This window comes from Hirundo rustica, chromosome 17 (assembly GCF_015227805.2).
Source record: "Hirundo rustica isolate bHirRus1 chromosome 17, bHirRus1.pri.v3, whole genome shotgun sequence".
Taxonomy (NCBI): Eukaryota; Metazoa; Chordata; class Aves; order Passeriformes; family Hirundinidae; genus Hirundo; species Hirundo rustica.
The window spans coordinates 5,328,637-5,348,223 of record NC_053466.1 but is presented as its reverse complement, the minus strand read 5'-3'; the positions used below and the strand labels follow the sequence as shown (position 1 = coordinate 5,348,223).

General features: G+C 42.8%; 3 protein-coding genes across 7 annotated transcripts in view; 2 read left to right on the top strand and 1 right to left on the bottom strand.

The window, feature by feature from the left end:
• Window positions 1-284: 284 nt before the first annotated feature.
• Window positions 285-4,011, bottom strand: HSCB (HscB mitochondrial iron-sulfur cluster cochaperone). Of its 2 annotated transcripts, XM_040081077.2 has the most exons (6): window positions 3,806-4,011; window positions 3,643-3,739; window positions 3,163-3,252; window positions 2,528-2,672; window positions 1,606-1,653; window positions 285-442 (listed from the first exon to the last, which is right to left on the bottom strand). In XM_040081077.2, the coding sequence occupies exons 1-6, from the start codon at window positions 4,000-4,002 to the stop codon at window positions 351-353; spliced, it is 669 nt and encodes a 222-aa protein (XP_039937011.1). In that variant the 5' UTR covers window positions 4,003-4,011; the 3' UTR covers window positions 285-350. The 2 variants fall into 2 exon arrangements, with proteins under 2 accessions (XP_039937011.1, XP_039937012.1); XM_040081078.2 differs by lacking the exon at window positions 3,163-3,252 and having other exon boundaries at window positions 3,806-3,908.
• A 72-nt stretch (window positions 4,012-4,083) lies between these two features.
• Window positions 4,084-16,404, top strand: CHEK2 (checkpoint kinase 2). 3 transcript variants are annotated; one of them, XM_040080913.2, is made up of 15 exons: window positions 4,084-4,114; window positions 5,449-5,703; window positions 6,210-6,334; window positions 6,601-6,748; window positions 7,510-7,600; window positions 8,562-8,670; window positions 9,740-9,793; window positions 10,365-10,426; window positions 10,909-11,008; window positions 11,489-11,575; window positions 12,285-12,448; window positions 12,661-12,776; window positions 14,107-14,192; window positions 15,503-15,583; window positions 16,173-16,404. In XM_040080913.2, the coding sequence occupies exons 2-15, from the start codon at window positions 5,454-5,456 to the stop codon at window positions 16,266-16,268; spliced, it is 1,569 nt and encodes a 522-aa protein (XP_039936847.1). In that variant the 5' UTR covers window positions 4,084-4,114; window positions 5,449-5,453; the 3' UTR covers window positions 16,269-16,404. The 3 variants fall into 3 exon arrangements, 2 of the variants coding, with proteins under 2 accessions (XP_039936847.1, XP_039936846.1); XM_040080912.2 differs by lacking the exon at window positions 4,084-4,114 and having other exon boundaries at window positions 4,430-5,703; XR_005703382.2 differs by lacking the exons at window positions 4,084-4,114; window positions 16,173-16,404 and having other exon boundaries at window positions 4,430-5,703; window positions 12,661-12,793.
• Window positions 16,405-18,573: 2,169 nt separating this feature from the next.
• The window catches only part of TTC28 (tetratricopeptide repeat domain 28), a 113,939-nt gene continuing 112,925 nt past the window's right edge, over window positions 18,574-19,587 (top strand). Inside the window, exon 1 of one of the 2 annotated variants that reach the window (XM_040080467.1) lies at window positions 18,574-18,657. In XM_040080467.1, the coding sequence (XP_039936401.1) occupies window positions 18,574-18,657 (84 nt within the window). Of the gene's footprint in view, window positions 18,658-19,152; window positions 19,171-19,587 lie in introns of those variants that run through there. The other variant, XM_040080468.1, reaches the window with a different exon arrangement.

Sequence of the window (19,587 nt, the reverse complement as noted above, 5' to 3'; positions counted from 1 at the left end):
TTTTTTCCTGGACTATTTCTCAACTTAAAATAAATTCTTCATGTTAGGAAGTAGGAAATCTCACACCTGGTGTTTGTGCCTCTCTGATATTTGTTTCCATACCTGCCACTGCCAGGGCGGTGGCCCACCTCACCCAGTACAACTTTTCCTGGCTGTAAGCATTTCCAAATGCCATCGGTTACTGAAGTGCTGCAGCAAGCACGGGATTTCTTTTGCATTTATTTTCCTCCTCTCAGAATTAAAGCTTTTAATGGAAGTATAGGAAGAAAACACCATTGGTCTGATTTTGATAATAAAACATCTGTTTAATTGAAAATAACATTTGACTCTTAATAGCAAAGGAGGCAACATCAAGAAGGGATCTTCTTGGCCTTTAGTTTATCCTCTAAGTTTGCAAAATACTTCATTTTTGCTAGCAGCTTCTTGGCTTCTTGAAGATCATCTGAAATGAAATAAAACATTACTAGTTTACAGAGGGAGAGGTGAATTTGCAGTCTTAAAATGAATCTCAAGATTTCAGTGACAGCACCGGTTTTAGTACCAAGAGTCATGAGCTGCAAAGACTCAGACACTACCAAAACCATGCTGCCTATTGTTTTAATCTCAGATGGTCTGGGAACATCTCAACTCAAATGTTCCACAAAACACATTAACAGTGAACCATTTGGAAAAGAAATGTGAATGAATACCCTTTAATGACTTCTGTAAAGTGGCTGCAGTATTGAGCTACCCACTAGGCAAGACAAATGTTTTTGTTTGTTTTTAAATAGACTGACTGACATAACAGAAAAATGGAAATGAGGAGGAGTCTGGTCTGGATAGTGCCAGTTCCAAAGCTGATACTGAAACGATTTCTCCTCAGTTAAAGGGGAGGGTGGTTTATGACCTATAGACAAATGCAACACAGTCTTTCTCATGGCACAAAGTAACAGAATGTAACTCCTCACAGGCAGCCCCAGCCAGCACTGCTTTGATGTTTACAGTTACACACATCCACCCCTGACAAATGTGCAGCATTCCGGACCTGGCACAGAACTACAAAGGTTTCCTCCCAGCTTCAGAAGCTCGGGAATGGTTCAAGCTTGTGCCTCTCCATTGGTTGTAGAATTAAATTATGGTGATTATTGCACAGGAGGTCCATAAAACCCTAGGCTGAACAGGCCTTTGCAGGGAAAGCCACAGAAGCTGTGTGGCAAACAAAGAACAGCGCTCACTGCTCTGCTGCAGCTTCAGGATTGCAGAACATCATCTCCAAATTCAGGTGTGAAACCTCAGAAAATGTCTAAGATGAAATCTGTCCTTCCCAGTATTCTGGGAAACACACAAACAATTTCTCAGCATATCATTCCCAGTCAAAATGATTATTTAGATGCAAGATGAATGGAACTTTTGTACTGGACTTTGATTTTAATGTGAGGTCCTGAATTTCCCAAATTGGCAGGAATGTCAGTTTAGAAGTATTTATTCTAAATACCTAACAAAGAACCCTTGTTAATGCAGTATTTCTGTTCTGTAGCTCAGGAAATATTTGCCAGTAAGAGCATGTGGAGCTTTAAGCATTTGTCAGGTATGTATGGCAGCTAAAAACTTCATTAAAACAGGTACCTCTTTCAAAAGCTGAAGTCACCTCTCTGGTCAGTTCTTCTAGTTTAACTGCAAAACAAAATTATTTAATTTACTTTTTGTTACACTTAGAATATTTTATACCACTGCATTCTGACTGCCTGTGGTGGGAAAGTTCATTGCTAGTTTCAGCCTTTGGGAGCCAAGCAAGTTTTTCATAATACTGCTGTCAATGTTGTTATAATTTCAAGTATGTATTTCTTTACTTAAACAGGTATACTGACAGCAATTCCAATGGACATCAATGGTCACTAATTTCCTTATTTTTGGTGTATCAGTTTACCCTGATACAGTTAATTTTCTCCTGTGCTACTCAGTTTTTATTCTACTTATTCTACTTGCTTTTAGCTCATGGCTGTTATTGCAAAAAATTAAATATATCAGTAAACCAAATGTTTTTGGTATCACCAACAATATAAAAAGAAAGTTGCTTGTGTAAGGAGAATAACCACTTAATATAATGGCTGCCAGATGAAAAAGGTAAAAGAACTACAGTGCCTGTATAAATAAAATTTAATGTGGTCAGACAAGCATTTTATTCAACTTCATTCTGACAGTTTTTTTTCTTTGGAACAATTAACTAGCCGTCACTTGATGAAGGATGAGTAAATTCCTTTTTATTGTATATATATATATATATATATATATTTATTTTGACATCAGAATAGATTCTGTTATACTAATGTCCTCAAGACAGATGTGATGTTTAGGCACACAAATGGGTAAAGACAACACTGGAAAAGGGGAGCACAGGACAGAAGCACTTGCACTGAGTCAATTCCAGACAAACACAAATTGAAGACATTACAAGAAATACACCGAAACAGTTAAAAGCTTTCTGACTCTTGTATTACACAAGATTCAGTACATTAGTTCTATACAAATTCCTCAAATCATAACCTACCTTTAATTAAAGTTTCAATTTCTTCAAGGCTATCCTTATTTTTGGGCTCTGCTAATTTCTCATTAATTTCCATGATTTCCATAAGGAACGCTGAGTCTGCATCACAGTCTGTCTCTTGTATTGGCTCCACTCCACTCAGCTCCAGCTGGCAGAGGAAAAGGGAATTTGAAAATAAATATTCCCACATCTATTTCAATGGGAATTATTTTCTTTAATATTAAGTCTCTTTGTGGGGCATACTCAGATTCATATCCAATAAACCTATGGTGCATAGAGTCAGTCTGAAAAATAACTCCATACATAGGATGACCATAAAAATCAGCAGTTACCCAAAGCCAAAAAAACCATTAAAAAGGCTGCCATGGGCCAGACTGAAATTTTGAATGAGCAGCCATGGCCACCCACCACTTGTGATGTAAAAGACAAATTAGTGTAAGATACATAGCAAATGAGATGATAAGGTGATTAATTTTTGGACAAACTTGGTTCTGGTCTCCCTTTAATCTCTGGTTGATCCTCTTGAGAGGAATGCAAATTAGCACATTAAGGACTGAAGGGAAGGTGCGATCCCTAACAGCAGCACCAGCCCCCAGGGTTATTTACAGGAACACTGGAATACCTAACGGAGACCTTACTAGATAGAGGCCTCGGCTCAGAGGGTTCAGCAGGGTCTGGTAGGCCTTGTTGATCAGGGAAGAGTGTTGCTCAGAGTAGTACTGCTCTTTCTGCAAACGGATGGCAAATAATTGCAAGCTAATAACAAGTGGCAAAATACACTTTGTTACATGTGGAACACCAGCGTCCCCACACCAGTCCGTGTGTGAGACTGAGAAGGCTCTGTGGACCTGGGAACTGTGTCACTGCACTCAGCTAAGGCCCGACGAACCGCAGCGGGCCCTCATCGTCCACCTCCACCGCAAATCCATGGCAGAGTCTCTTCTGAGCACCGAAAGACAAACACAGGCGAATCCCCTCACTCCCCGAGCGGGAGAGAGGTGGGGACCCGACACTGGGACCCGGCCACGCAGCCGAAGGCTAAAGGCGATCTCCTCCGGCGGTCACCGAGCCCCGCGGGCCCCTCCCGGCCCGGCTCCCCCGCCCGGCCCGGCGCTCACCGGCGGCCTCTGGCCGAAGCGGTCGGGGTGGACGGCGCGCTGCAGGCTCCGGAACCGCCGCTGCAGCTGCCGCGCATCGACACGGAAGGAGCGGTCACTGCAGGACACAAGGCGGGTGAGACCCGCGGCCGGCCGGGCCCGCGGCCGCCCCGCCCACACTCACCAGTCCATCAGGCGGAAGAGGTCAGGCCGCGGCGCCGGCGGCTGCAGAGCCTGGCAGCCGGGGCAGAAGCGCGGCCCGTCCCCGCCGGGGAGCGCAGCGCCGCAGCTCCAGCACGGCGGTGCCGGGGCGCGACCCGGCGCGGCCCCGCCGAGCGCCCGGCGCGCCCACCCGAGCCGCGCCCGCAGCGCCGCCCGCATGGCGCCCCGCTCCCGGCGGCCCCCGCGCGGGCCGCCCGCTCATTGGCTGCGCTCGGGGCGCGCGCAGCACGCACACGCCTGCCCCGGCCCGATGGTGCGAGCCCCGCGAGCCGTGAGTTCGGGTCCCGCTCCGGCCCTTCCCCGCTCCCTCCCCTGCTCCCCGCTGCTTCTCCCGGGATGGGGCCGCAGTGCTCATGGGGACGGCAGGGCCGCTGGTGCCGGTGTCGGTCCCGGGGCAGTGGTGCTGTGGCGGGCGGGGCCGGGCCGGGCCGGGCGCTGACTGCACGGGTGCCCGGTAGTGCCGCTCTTGGGGCTCGGCCGCGCCGCTCCGCATGGTGCGAGGCCGCCGTTGGTGGCCCGGCCCCGCCGTCTGAGCGTTCAGAGGGAGGTTTAGGTTGGATACGAGGGAAAATTCCTTTATGGAAAGGGCTGCCCAGGTCAGAGGTGCAGTCACCAACCCTCGAGGGGCTCCACAGCCGTCTGGATGTGGAGCCAGGGCACAGGGCCGGTGGTGGCACAGGCAGTGCCGGAGGAGCGGTTGGACTCGATGGACTCTGTCTTTTCCAACCCAAATGGTTCCGTGATTCTGTTCTCTCTGCCGGCAGAGCGCTGGGTCTCGCCTGTGTTTGTAAACACTTGTAATAAACGGGGCAGTGGGAGGGAACTTGGGATCTGTCGTGATTTTACGGCTCGAAATGTAGCAAACCGATACGTGAAGTATACATTAAACTATGGCAACCAGCTAAAACCGCGATATACGCGTGGCAAGGTTGGAAGGCTCGTGGACGTTCCAGGAGCCCGGTGAGGGCTGATGTGTTTGTGGAAGCTGGCTGTAGGGATGAGCTGGTTGTGGCAGCATTTAAATGGGGAAAGAGGCACCACAGGCCATGAATTTCCGGGCTGTAATGGGGCAGGGAGACGCTGTTTCTTTGCACTGGCTGTTCCAGCAGCTGCCAGGGCTGTGGTGAATGTCTGAATTTTTTTGGTTTTTGTACAGTTGTTGTGTACTGGTGTGATAAATCTCTCGGGTACTTTCAAGAAAGCGTGTATCATTTTACAGTTCTTAACTCCTTTCAGTTTTTCTCTTCGTGCTGGGGGAGCAGCCGTGGTGGTGCCTTGCTCCGTGCGGGGATGCTCTGTCCGAGCGCAGCCCGTGCCTGTACGACCCGGTGTGAGCGCTGAGGTCCTCGGGAGCGATCCGGGAATAAGGATTATTTCTGCTTTAGAACCAGCAGAGGCCGCTCCACGTTGTCTTTTCAAAGGAAAACCATCCCGGTCTGCAAAATTCCTGGGAATTTGCGTTTAACCCAGACATGCACGCTTTGGTTGCGAGTTTTACTTCTCTGAGCCTGAGAATGGACTTGGGCATTAATAGTACAGTGTGTGAGTGTTTGCCAGTTTTACTTTGTTGTAGTAACTGCGTTTTTTCCAACATTCTCTTCGAAGCCAACATGTCTCGAGAGACTGGAAGTGAAACGCAGCAGTCTCAGAGTGGCCAGCAGGCGCAGAGTGGTACCAGCTCCTCGTCCAGTGGGTCACAGAGCACTAGTCAGTCTTCCTCAAGTTCTGGGACTCTCAGTTCCTTGGACACTGTTCCCACACAGGAGCTTCCAGCCATCCCTGAGGACCAGGAGTCTGAAGAGCTGGTTCCTCAGCCCTGGGGTCGACTCTTTGCACTTGCAAAAGGTTTCAGCAACTGTGGTATGTGCATACTGTAATAAACCTTTTGGTTTCTTTGTAGGATCTCAGAAAAGTTCTGAGCAGCTTGCTGAAGAGCAGTGTATTTTCATTTTCAAATTAGGTACAGGCAGATTTAGGTATGCAGCTTTTGGCTGTAATAGTTTATTCCATACTACATCCCAGTGTTTACACTGAGTACTCAGATACACAGTTTCCATAGACTTACAGAAAGTCTGGGGTGTTCATGTTCTTTGTTATATGCTTCATTTCAAAAGAAAATATTTAGTTATATGTCTCTATATTGCTGAAGGTGAACTGAGAATTACCACTGCTAAAGAGGGTAAAATTATAAAAGGATTTGACAAGCTGTGGTGCTTTGTATGAGTTAAGAAAAACTTGATTCTTTGAGAAGAATCTTGTCTTTGTTATTGTATTCATTACTATTTTGAATCATTCTGTAGTGCCATAGTTATTAACTTCCTGCAATGTTGTGTTCTCTCTCTGCTGTACTTTCCCCTCCTTTGCAGACTGTGTGAATGAGGAATACTGGTTTGGGAGAGACAAAAGCTGTGATTACAGTTTTTCTAAGCTGGGATTGTCTGAGACTGGCTTCTACCAAAACTATAGCAAGAAGCACTTCCGAATTTTCAGGGTAAGTGCCAAAAATGTTAACTCCCCATCTATTTTGGCATAATTCAAAAAGAGACTTTGGGGCAGAGATCCTAAAGAAATCAAATTATCTTCAGGGCTGTCTCCTTTAACATGACTTTTGGTAATGCCCCATTCATATGGTTTATGAAATAAACTCACAGTCTCATTTCTTGAGTCAACAATAGTAAATTTCTAGTGCATCATGTCTTTATCGTAAAGTCATTTGTTCTTTACCGTCATCTTTCCTATTTTTTTTTTCCCTTTGAGGAAATGGGTCCAAAAAATTCCTTTGTTGCCTACATTGAAGACCACAGTGCAAATGGGACATTTGTTAATAGACAGCTCGTTGGAAAAGGGAGGAGGCTTCCACTGACACACAACTCTGAAATTGCATTGTCTATACAGACCAATAAGGGTAAAATGTGCTTTAACTTAAGTAGATTTTTCATGTATTGACCAAGAAGTTGTTTCTGCATTGATTTGAGTATGTTTCTTGGGAGCTGAGCTTCTTCATGAGCACAGCTCATTAATAGGTGTTTTAGTACTCACATAAAAATTATCCATGTCCCTGTCAACCCTAGGGGAAAAAAAACCCCAAAACTGAAAAAGAAAATTAAAAAAAAATCTGCATCAGATAGAACTTTACTAGAGTATAAACTTCTATAGTTATTTTCCTGGTTTTGAAACACATTTGGGCTTCAGTAGCTGTGCATATGATGGTGGGAACAGAGGAAACAGACAGGTCAAGAAAAGTTGGAAAAACCCCCAGCTACCTAACCAGATACTGCATAATAAATAGAAAATAATCTTAAAAATAAACAGGGCTGGGCTTTTGTTTATTTGTCTTTGATTTTCCACTGAGATGCTGTCTACTTGATTATTACTACTCTTTGATCTCTACTGGGACATTGAAATTTTAGCTCCTTTTGTCCTTAAATATAGTTAATTAGTTAAAGACTGTTATGAATATAATCCCAAAATGTAATTTTTCAGCAGTAAGATCACCTTGATAACCCATAGCTGGTTTAATTTATAGCATATATTTAGTTTTTCCTCTAGCAGGCAGTATTTTCTCACTTATATTGTAGACTACAAAAGCTCATGAAACATAGCTGTTTGTTATAATAAAAAATTTAAACTTAATAATAGGAAAATGATCTCCACTTGTCTTCCCAGTGTTTGTATTTTCTGATCTTACGGTGGATGATCAGATGATGTTTCCTAAAGAATTCAGAGAGAAATATATAATGTCAAAGACTTTGGGAAGGTAAGCATCCTTCTTTCCTCAGTAGAAAGGGTTAACTTCATTGTCATTATCAGTATCTTGTGCTGGAATTATTCCTACTATTAACTAAGCTGCTATTTTAAAAGAAAAACAAAAAACATATGAGTAAACATGTTCTGTACAACAATTTAAACAGGAATTTTGGCTTTGTCTCTAATTGGTTTGGGGTTTGTAACCTATCACCAGTTGCAAAAATCAGGTTTTGTTTTGGTTGGCTTTTTTTTTTTTCTGTAGAAGAGAATGAAGTCTATAACTTCTTAATGAGATTTTAAAGTTTGTATATTAATTTACTCAGTTATTGGAAGTAGAAGGAAGAGCTTTATGTAAGAATACAGCTTCCTACAATATCACTATTGAGGTCTTCAGACAAAAAGGGAAAGAATTTTCCAGGAAAGAAAAGAGAGAGAGACTATTTTAAGTGGGGGCTATTTTTTTCTCTTTTGGAAACGGCTGGTGAAGAATTTGGAGGTGAATAATTAAGTAGAAACAAATCCGAGTGGAAAACTGAAGAATTTTTTTCTGTAATATAACTGCCATTTAGAAAAAACATAAGTATTGTTATATCTGTTCCTCAGATCTGTGCAGTCCAGTGTTAAGAGAACTCCTCCTAGGTTCTCTTCTCCCTAATGCCTTTGCATGAAGGAAATGTTGACATTGTCCTTCCTCTCTGCCAGCACTCTTGGTACAAACAGAGTAGCTGCTCTGCATGGTGACTCCTGCAGTTTTGAATGAATGGCCCTTGACAACACTTGCTATTTAAATAGATTTTCTAACTCTTTATTGTGTCCTGAGAAGTACTGTAGACTTTCTAACTGTTGAATGCTTCCTCAGAACAGGCAATGTGCCTTATTCAGAAAGTTAGAAAGCAGCCAGCTCCAAATTATGCTTTCATTTGCCTGCACTTGTTACACAGGTTTTTGACAGAGCTGTGCTCTTGTTTTAGTGGTGCCTGTGGGGAAGTCAAACTGGCATTTGAGAAGAGCACCTGTAACAAAGTTGCAGTGAAAATCATCAATAAACGGAAGTTTATGGCAAGTGGCCCGAGTGAGGCAGTAAGTATTTTTGTCTGTCCTCCTTGGCCGCCTTGCAGTGGTCCTGGAATATTTGGTATCTTCTCTGACTCCTCAGCCATCTTCAAATGAGGATTTTCTTACTTAATGTCTTCTGTATTTAATTTCAAAATGCTTTTTGACCTTGTATGATGTACAGAATTCTGTAGGAAACGCTTGTTTTTATTCCTTGACCTCATTCCATTAGGTTCATCACTTAGGACTGTTAATGGGATGTACACCAGGGGTGGTGTAGGAGTCTTGTAGGGTTTGGTTTATTTCCTAAAATGCATCAGACACATCATAACCAGCAGAGTCTTGACCAAAAATGTGCCAATGAAGCTAATTTTGTTGAATGCTCCATCATAACACATTTTAAGAAAATTGTATGAAGCCTTTTGGGAAGGGCTTTTGCATGTGTCTAATGGCAGCAGCCAGAATTTGGAGAATAACAAAGACAACTGGCTCAAGATGCTGTTGTGAATTATAGTTATTAATACACGCCATTCTACTAAACAGACACAGGAGTATATCTGGAATGTTGTGTATGGGTTAAGTTGTTTAATCAACCAAGATGATTGATTTGGATTGGAAGAAGAGCAAAAAAAAAAAAACAAACCCTGCTTAGTTGAGCCTAAGCCACAGATTATAGAATTTGTTTATGTTATCTTGCAAAATAGGAGAGTGTAGCATGTAATTTTAGGCTGACCCATCTGCAAAGTATCTTGGAGAGAGAAAAGCTGTTTAAATATAATACAAGTATATAAGCAAAAAGAACTTTTTTTTTTTCTATTTTTTAAATTTGGAAATTAGTTGGGGATTTTTAACCTGCAGTGAAATTACTGTCTGGAGCAGTATCTTGTTCCAGATAGTGAGAGCACTCTGTTTATTTAATTCACTGAAGGCACCTGATCATTTTATGGAAAAAAAATTGTATATTTTGTATATATGGTTACTTACAGTAGTAAAAGGCTTGAAATTATGTCTTTTCTGGTACTGTCCCTTATTTCTCATGTGTCTTATTCCAGAACAGCTCTGTCTTACCCAATATGGTATTTGATTCTTTTAATAGAACCCACCTTTAAATATCAATACAGAAATTGAAATTTTGAAGAAAATAGATCATGTGAGTGTTACTTATATTTTTATTATTTTTTGCTCCCTCCCTGTATGTACTTGTTTCGTTTACTGACCTTAGTGTAGTAACTAAAGAGCAATTTTATCTATTTAGAAATGTGTTAAAGGAGGTATATAATTTTCCTTGTAAATTATTGAATGGGTCTTTGTGTCTTCTTTTAAGTATATTACATTCTAGCAGATTTGAGATTTTAAAGCTTTGGATAACTGAGGTGTAAATTTGAGAAGCAGCATCACAGGAAAGGTTTTAACCTGAGCCACTTTTAACCTGAGCCACTGTTGCAGAAATTTTACTTTGGTGCAAGTTCTTGTAAATGCTGCAAAATAACTAAATATAAAGACTAGTTTCCACTGGCAATTTCTTGAATTTGTATCCCCTCTTTCCTCTGTATGTAAGATAGATAAAATGTTGAGGGTGTGGTCTGGGGTGTTTGCAAGTCACTTGAGTTAAGTGTTAGTTTAATTGACCTGGTTTGAAATACTGAAATAAGAACTTTAGGATTAATTTTTACAAATTACTCTATTTTGTGTGTCTCCCTTTGTGTTCCCTTTTCTGTTAGCCTTGCTTAATCAAGATTAAAAATTTTTTTGAAGCAGAGGATTACTACATTGTTTTGGAACTGTAAGTAAACTGTTTGAAAGTAAATGCATAAAAGGAAAATTTTTTTTCATAGCCATAATGAACTGTGGAGGTTTTGCTTGTTTTATTTTGTTTTCCTTCTGCTGGTCTCCACTGTTCTCTGATACCTTTGTAAGATTAGGGGCTAGGATAACCAGGAGAAATCATCCTTCTGTGCTTGGTAGGCACTCAGGGCCTGGATATTGTTTGCTCTGCTGCTGTTGTGGATTGCTGCTATTTTTCTTGATTTTTGAGCTCATAAGAGGGAGCTGATCAAAAATCATATAACAATTCCCAGTGAAGACTCAAGAGACTGACCTTAACTCAGCCATGCATGTGCTGTGTTTAGGTTGTTGCTCACTCGTTCTCAGAAATATATTCCTCCTCTGCAGCCAGAACAGCCAAATGTTTTGGTCTTAGTCTTGTCTAATAAGATGAATCTTTTGGCAGTTATATGTTGGCTTGTTAACCTACACTTGTTTTAGGATGGAAGGAGGAGAACTGTATGACAGAGTGTCAAGGCCAGTCAAGATGAAAGAGGATATCTGCAAGTTGTACTTTTATCAGATGTTGCTGGCAGTAAAGGTACATAATCATGAATTCTACCAAAAAGAAAAATCAGTAAGATGAGCTTTTCTGTCACTTGTCATTGCTGAAATCCATGCAAGCAATCAGCACAGCATTCTTAACAAGTTGGTTTAACAACCCGAGAGACAAAAAAGCACAATTCCTACAGGTGATGCAGAACGTGGGTCTGCACACTGTGCTTGCATTGAGATTTGACATTTGAAGCACAATTATTTCTAAGGTGGTTTTTTGTTTCTTTGTTTGTGATGGTGTTTTGCTGTGGGGTTTGTTTTTTTTTTTAATTTTATTTTATTTTGTTTTCATTTTGCTTTGCTTTTTTAAAGGAGAGTCACCTGTTGGGGAGCTTTAAATGTATGCCCACCTCTTACACAGCCATTTCAGTTATCCTGCCATTGCCATGAGAAAAAATTGAAAGCTTATGTTTTAAAACAAGTTAATAGTCTGTTATTCCTTAATTGCCCATCTGTATGCATTTAGTATCTTCATGACAATGGAATTATACACCGAGATCTAAAGCCAGAAAATGTGCTGCTTTCATCTTCTGAAGAGACATGTCTTATAAAGGTAAGGAAACTTACATTTCTTTTTAATGGAGAAATTTGGGAGTGTTTCTTCATATTCTTCTTGATATTTCATTAAACACAGCCAAAAAGATATTATAGAATTAGTCATACAAACCATGAAGCAACTTAAAACATAGATTTTTTTTTCCCCCTATAATTGTAATTTTACTTTGATGGCTATTTCAGCCCATACACTGCATATGTAATTTCAAACCTCAAACTTTTTTTACCCAATAAAATCTAAGTTCTTGAAGTACAGCCAGCATTTCCACAAATATCAGGGCTGTATGGTGGCAGGGATTTTTTTGTTGTTGTTTGGAGTTTTTTAGGGGGGAATTGGGGTTGTGGATTTTCTTTTGTGTTGTTTTGGGGTTTTTTTCCCTCTCAGAGAAAGTACTGAATATATTTTCATGCTGAAATGCTTATTTTTCACATAAACTCTTCTAATAGGCTACAGTGCCTTTATTCTATGGTTGTCCATTTATACCCAAATCTGAGAGTACTTTTTGCTAGTGTGACGTGTGATCCTTTGTTATATTTCTCCCTCTTCCATTCTCACATAATAATGTTTGGGGTGACTTCTGTTCATAGTCAGGTACTGGAACTGGCTTGGAAGGAAGAAACTTAGCTCTACCTCCTGATGTATGTCTACAATATGATGTGTTCTAGCACAGTCCATCCTAATATGTAATGTTAATTTTAAATATGAGATTACAGATTTTGGACAATCCAAGATTCTTGGAGAAGCTTCTCTTATGAAAACATTATGTGGTACTCCCATGTATCTTGCTCCTGAGGTTCTAAATTCACTTGGGACTGCTGGATACAGCCGAGCTGTGGACTGCTGGAGTTTAGGAGTTATTCTTTTTGTATGGTAAGATACTGTGTAGATGTACCTTCACTGGGCAGTCTTTGACATACATGGCTTGAGACTTGGCAACTTCAGTGTCTGTATGAGGAAATGAAAGTGCTTTTAAAACTCTACACGTATAAAAACATTACCATAGCAGATGCCTTAAAATGTGTTTCAGTGTTTCGTTTGCTATGACAAATTCTGTGTTATTTGACTTGTTTTCTTTTATACAGCTTGTGTGGATATCCACCATTCAATGAGCAAAATACTCAACTCTCTCTGAAAGATCAAATCACTCATGGAAAATACACGTTCATCGCAAAAGAGTGGAAGCATGTGTCAGACATGGGTACGACTCCACAGTGGGTAGTAAAATATCTACCTCTTTTCTTGTAGTTTTTGTTTTCCTTTATCCTCCTTTCAGCTGCATGGCACATTGTATGTTAATGTGTTTCATTTTTAAGCTAATATTAAAAACATTTTTTTTAAGTTCATAGTTAAAGCATTAGAAAGAGCACATACTTTATTATTGAAGAGATTTCTTAGTAGTATTTTAACATAATTAACCACACAAGTATGGAGTTGGTGGGCACATATGTCTCTTTCTCCTCTTTTCACTTTTTCTTCTGACTTTATCAAGCTGGTCTGCAGACTTTGCCTAAAGATTCTTCAAGTGTTGAACCAAAAATACCAGGAATTTAAGGAATACGAGTTAGAATTCCAAAAAACAAATGTTCCAAGAGAGTCCTTTCATGGTGCTAGTCTTTGAGCTGAAAGTGTCAGTCACATTTGAGGAATCATCTATTATGTTTGGCCCACTGTAAGTGAATTAGTCTGTGAAACAGATTTTGCATAACAAACTAAAATGATAATTACTGTCTGTGTGCTTTTAGTTTTTCAGGATATTTTATACGCACAAAATAGTTGTAGTATTTACCTCGGACACTGCTTTGTATGTGCAGAGGAGTTTCTAATAAATTGTGTGGTCATCCTTTGTCTAATAATCTTATCAAATATAACTCCTTCCTGAATAGTTTGAAGCTTATTCAATACTAAGTCAGACATTCATGAGAATGTACACTCTTAACATAATTTCCATAGTCCTACTGGTATGTATTCAGAATAATCTGATCAAATGAAAAGTAAATCTTGCTGAAATTCCTCTGTGGGAGATTTGGAGTAATAAAATACGACATAAATGCCATATTTTTCACAGTGTCTACTAAGCAGCTTCCTAAGAAGATAAAGGTTTGAAATTATGTTGAGCATACATGTGTATGTCCTGTCTCTTCTTTCCCACCTTCCCAGATTGATAATCTGCTTTTCCAAGACACTGTAAACCAGGATAAATTAAGCTGTCTTTGCTTTTCCACAGTAATACTCAAAGTGCTGAGCCTCCTGTGCATGCTCAGAACGTAAATTGTATACATGCTAAATATATCTAAGGGTAATTCTGGCACACTGAGAAGCATTGAGTCGTGTGCATGTGAAGGAAAGATGGTTGCAGTCTGCAGCCCTTCCCATGCATGGAAAAAAGAAAAGTGATCTGCCCAGCCTGCACTTTTGTGTGTTGTTCTGAAGGGGTGTAAGGTACATTGTCACATGTAGTTTTGGTGTAGGCATATTTCAGGTGATGAATGTATTGATCATATGCCAACCAGCTCATTTTATTATCTTAGCTCTGGATCTTGTGAAGAAGCTGTTAGTAGTGGATCCAAGCGAACGTCTTACCACAGAGGAAGCCTTAGAGCATCCTTGGCTTCAGGTAGGAATGGAGTTTTAACTGAAAGCTGAGTTGTTCAGGGGATGACTTGTTAATGTCTTGTGTTTTCAAAGATTTAGTCCCTGTAGAGAGACTGCAAGAGCAGCATGGAGTAGTCTCCTAAATGTCTTCTTTCAACACAATAAGCAGCTTCTGCATCCTTTCTGAGACACCTCTGTGCAGAACTCTTCCACGTATGAGGATCACACTGTGTTTTTTAGAGCCCAGGTCTGACTGTGGTTCTGGTAGGATGGACCTCTCCTTTTGAGCACTGTAACAGAGCCCCATCTCCTCAGATGTTTGTGTGTGGGCAGGCAGTGCAGAGTTTGTTTCTGGCAAGCATCCAATACTACTTTGTTTTTACTCTGCTGTGTAGGAGTAAGTGTCCCTGGTTTGGGAACCCTCTGAGTAGGAAGTGATGGTTTCCCTGGCTCCTGTTACAGTCTAATTAGGTTTGAGAGGGATAGTCTTTAGATGGTTTTTTTTCTTAATTTTTGGCTCCTCTCTCCCTCTTGTGTTGTCTGGAAGTATCGACTTTACAAGTCAGCAGGAAAAAACACATTCTGTCTGTGACCAGCTGATGCCTGTTAGTCCTCTGCTAATTTTGGGGACACTAGGGAATTTTTCAGATACTAAAAGTAAGCATGTTCTGTAAATTTATTTAAACTTGTAGTGCTTTCAAAGTTGTGTTTTCAAAACAAGCTGTTTACTCCATTCTTTGTTTAAATCTATAACTGTAAAACTTGTTGAGCTGTGTAAACCTAAGTACTGCACAGTGGAAGTGTCTTACCTGTATTTACTTAATAAAACATTCCTTAAAGGCATATAAACAATTAATTGCTATTTCTGCCTCTGAAGTCTGTGCTGAAGTCTTTTGAATGGCACAAGATTAGTTTGGTTGCATGCTGATAAAAATGTATTTGTTACATAAATGGAAAAATATTTCTTACCTTATCCATCAATTCAAATGTAGCCAAAATCAAATCAGGTGACACTAGAAAAGAAAAACAAGTCAAAATTCTATGCAAAATTAAATGGATATTCAGGTCAAAGCCTTTTTGTAGCACTTAAGAATAGTTAAATTAAAAAAAAAGAGATACTGCAATACTCCATTGTTTAGGTAAAGGACCCTCTCTACTGCCTTCACCTAAGAAAATTCAGTTAAAACAGCTGAAATCCTTGGGAGCTCAATTATCTTTATTTCTAATTGTCTCTAGCAGTGAATGTCCCATTCACTTCTCTTTGAGTTTCCCAATCTTTGGTTTTCCCTTAAATATTCTATACACTACTTACATGCTGGGTTTTTTTGGTAGGACGAGGATATGAAAACTACATTTCAACAGCTGCTTGCTCAGACATGTACCAGTATGAATCCACCAGAAACGTCAAAAATGGTATGTGCAGTAGATATTTGAAGATTAATATTTGATGCACAAAGAAACTAGATCTTGAAGTAGTCTTTAATAAGAAAATAAGTTAATTTTGAGACTTTAGAGAAATGTATCCTTGGGCTGTATGTGGCAAGCTGCTGGTTTGTCCTGCTTCCTGAAGAGCAGCAATGGATTTCCATGCTTTGCCAACACTTTAAATGTAGAGAAACACTTGTCTAGGCTTTAAGGGATTATTCCTATATTCAGAATAAAATTGTTGAATGTAGGTTGTTTTTTTTTAATGGATTCAAGTCACTAATGTTTAGTATTCCAGTAAAAATTCTCATGCTGGTACAAGGTTAGGACGGCATTGTGCCATTCATCACCAGATGCTAATTAGGAAAATTGTGAACAGTAGCTGTTTCAAGCTGGGAGCAATGTCTTATATGAGAACCATCAAGTATAATTAGATGGATCTTGGGAGAGAAACATGAGTTAGTCATGCTGCTTTTTTGGTCACACTGTCCAACACCTGTAGCTCTGGAGCAAGCAGAACAGTCAGGCTCTGCCTCACCTGGTTCCCTGTAGACATCCTTGTGTGTTCTTCTTCCAGCAAACCACGGCGAGGAAGCGTCCCCATGAAAATGAGGAGGAATATGGCTCTGCTAAGCGTGCTGTTCCTTCTACGTCGTTTCAGAAAATGAAGTGAAAAGGAAGAGAAAGAGACTTTGTTAATGACAGCTTTTTTATGGGAAGCAGACTTTTTTATTAAGGAAAATCTTAATAATGGAATAAACTGTTGAAGATGAATACTTTCCAAATAAAAATAACTTTGTAAGATGGAAGTGACTGCTGTGCCTGCATGAGAAACTGCACAATTAGTCATGTTCTAGTCCATCCAGCTGCTGTCTGACTCAAGGAAAGTATCAGAAAAACTGCTGAAATAAGTTATTAACAGTTTTTTAGGCCAGCTTCATCCCCACCTACATTCTCTGTTTCCTTTCCAGTTTCTAGGTTAGGCATGGAAATTATGCTTAGTCCTCACAGATGAAGAAGGAATACTAAACTTGCTGAACTTTTGCCTGAGACAGAGCATTACCTGACACAATGCTGCCCACAGACTTCTGAGGACACTTAGGCTATTCAGTTCAGATGCAAAACTTCTGATGGAGCTCGAGGTGCTCTGGGCTTCAGGTAAAGCTCCACAGTAAATGCTGGGCTGGCAGACTCCCAGCAGTGTGCACTGGGATGGGGCTCACAGGCTTCCAAAGCAACCATTACCAACATGCATGGTGTTTTTAAGGTGTGTACTATGGTTATTTCCCAGAGGAGGGATGAGTAAGAGGAAACATAATAACAAGAGGTGAAGTAAAGATTAATAAATTCCTCTAAGGGAGGAACTAGGAGTTGAACTGAGAGAGAAAAACTTGCTTGCTTGTTAGGTGAAAATTTTGAACTGTGTGCCTCTTATTAAAGGTTTATTAATTTCATTACTGACTGAAAGAACAGTTTAGTAACTGTTCTCCAACGTGCATCTTCTGGTTAAAGGCATCTGCTCTAAGTTGATTTTTAAAGAATAAAATCTAATGCATTATGGAATAAACCCATGTCAGGTGGGAATTAAGATATTCATGAGTCACATTTCCTATATGTGCCTGGCGCGGAGATTTTGTGTGTTTTGGTATATTTGATATTAATCAATGTTAATGATAAAATGCTGATTCTTTTACACGGATACCTTTCTTAATGGATTGGAGAAACATCCCTAGGCATCTGGATGGAAACAATACCACTGGTTCCAGTCCATTCCAGATACTCTGGGGTGATAGAATAAAGGTGTGTCTGTCCTTGGGGATGTGGCCTTCGGTGCAAACCTGTCATTGGAACATCCTCAGGGAGTTCTGGTGCTTACTGTAGCTCATTTGAAGTAGAAGGGAACGCTTAGCTGCCATTTGCTACGTCAAAGAATCAAAGGATGCAGTTTGTTTGGGCCAGATTTGTGTCCTGGTGTACTGCAAAAGCTGATGCCTTTGGATTTTGGTTGCCAGTTACTTTAAAAAGTCCTGCATCATTGCTGATGAGAAGGTTATTTCCTAGCTCCTACTTACACTGTCGATTTGTTTTTAGATAGAAATAAAAATCTTCTATCATATATTCCTCCATCTTTTTTTACATCCCACAGTTGTTGGATAACCTGTAGCTGCTTTGCTTGTGTCCTTTCCCTAGGTGCTGATTAAGACCTGCTTTCCAATGATGTCCTAAATTTGATCTCACTCATTCGATGGCAAACCTTTGCACTGCTGGCCATGTGTTCATCATTTGATTGCAGAAAGCTTTCTGAAGTTTCAGACTCATTTCTTTCTTTGGAAGACTAAATTTCACTAAGGTGAAGTGGCATCCAATCTTCACTTAGATAAGAAATTATCTCTTTATCACTTCTTATCTGCAGCACAAGAGTCTTCAGCATCATCCCTTTTGCCTGTTCATTTCAAGAGGCAGGATGGGTCACAGCATTGGAAGACTGGGGTTAACCACAGTGCTGAGGTTCGCTGTGCCTGCCCAGTGCGGTGTCATTAGCGACCAGCACCACCACCTGCGGTCCGACCTGGGCCCCGCTTACTCTCGACCTCGGGCTGCCGCTGCTTTGTGACGGCGGTCCAAGCGTTCTGTACGGAGACAGAGCGACGCTGGGGCTCTGTCCTCCTTGAGGACGGAGCTCGTCCGTACTCGCGGAGAGGCCACCGCTGCTCTTGCCGGAGCCCCGGGCCCGGAGCCGCCGCGGCTGCGGGAGCCCGGCAGCAGCCGCAGGACGTCCGGCGCGGGCTCGGCGCCGTCGGGCGGGGGTACCCGGGGTCCGGGCGGAGCCCAGCCCCGGGGCGGGGCCGGGGCAGTGCGGGTCCCGCTCGGCCGGGCCCGGAACGTGGCGCCGGGGGCCGGAGCGGGATCGGCCTGGCGGGGGCGGCGGCGGTCCCGGCCCCCGCAGGAGAGGGAGGAGGAGGAGGAGGAGGAGCGCGATGGAGCAACAGGCGCCGCCGCCGCCGCCGGGGGCCGTGGCGGTGGGCCGGGCTCGGCGGGAGCAGGACGCGGAGCCTCCCCGGGTGAGTTGACGCCGGACGGGCGGCGCTGGAGCGGTCGGGGAGGCGGGAAGGAGCCGGCGGGCCGGGCCGGACGCGGGCGGCGGGGGAAGCCGCGGGGCTCGGGCCGGCGGCTGTCCCGGCACGGAGCGGGACGGAGCTCGGCGGGGGCGCAGGCCCGGTGGCCCGAGGCGCGGCGAGGGGCCGGGCGGCGGTGGGGCAGCTCCCGGCGGGGCTCCGGGGACGCCAGGCCGAGCGCTCGGCTCCTTTCGCGCTGGGCATCTCGGGGTGCCGCGAGTGACCCCGCTGCCAGGGAGCCCCGCGCCGGGCCGGGGTCCCGCCGCAGTCCCGGCCTCACGGCGGAGGGCCCGGGCCTGGCCCCGGAGCGGGGCTTGTGTGCCCCGAACGTGCTCGGCCGCCGCTAGCTGGAGCGGGACCCTCGCGAGCAGAGAGCTCGCATGTCGGCGTGGGCATTGTGCTCGCTCTGGCGCCCCCGTAAACAAACTGGAAACTCCTTAAAGCCTGCAAAGTTTGAAGGTAAGCGTGTCAGGTGTACTTGGCAGCGCTGCCGAGCTCCTTTCCCTGCTTCAGTGGTGCGGAAAGTTGTGATGGACGCGGCTGTAAGGGCTTTGTTACTGACGGAACGTAGGAGCTGGAGGTTGGATTCAGTCAGCGCGTCGCGGGTGACAGCAGATGTCCCGAATGTGGCTCTGCCCGTGCGCTGAACACAGACTGGCGACCAGCGGTGTTATCCCGGCCAGCAGCTTGCGCTCCCCTGGTTTGATGTTGCGGCCATAGGGATGCCCCCGGCTGTCGCCAGTGACCAGAGGCTTGAAATCCAGAGAGCAGGGTGCCTATGCCTTCTTGTCCTTCTTCCTCTTCTTTTCTTGGAGTTGTTCATAATTTTAGTGTATTTCCTTTATCTTGGAAGTTTTCTCTATCTCTCCTGTGCTT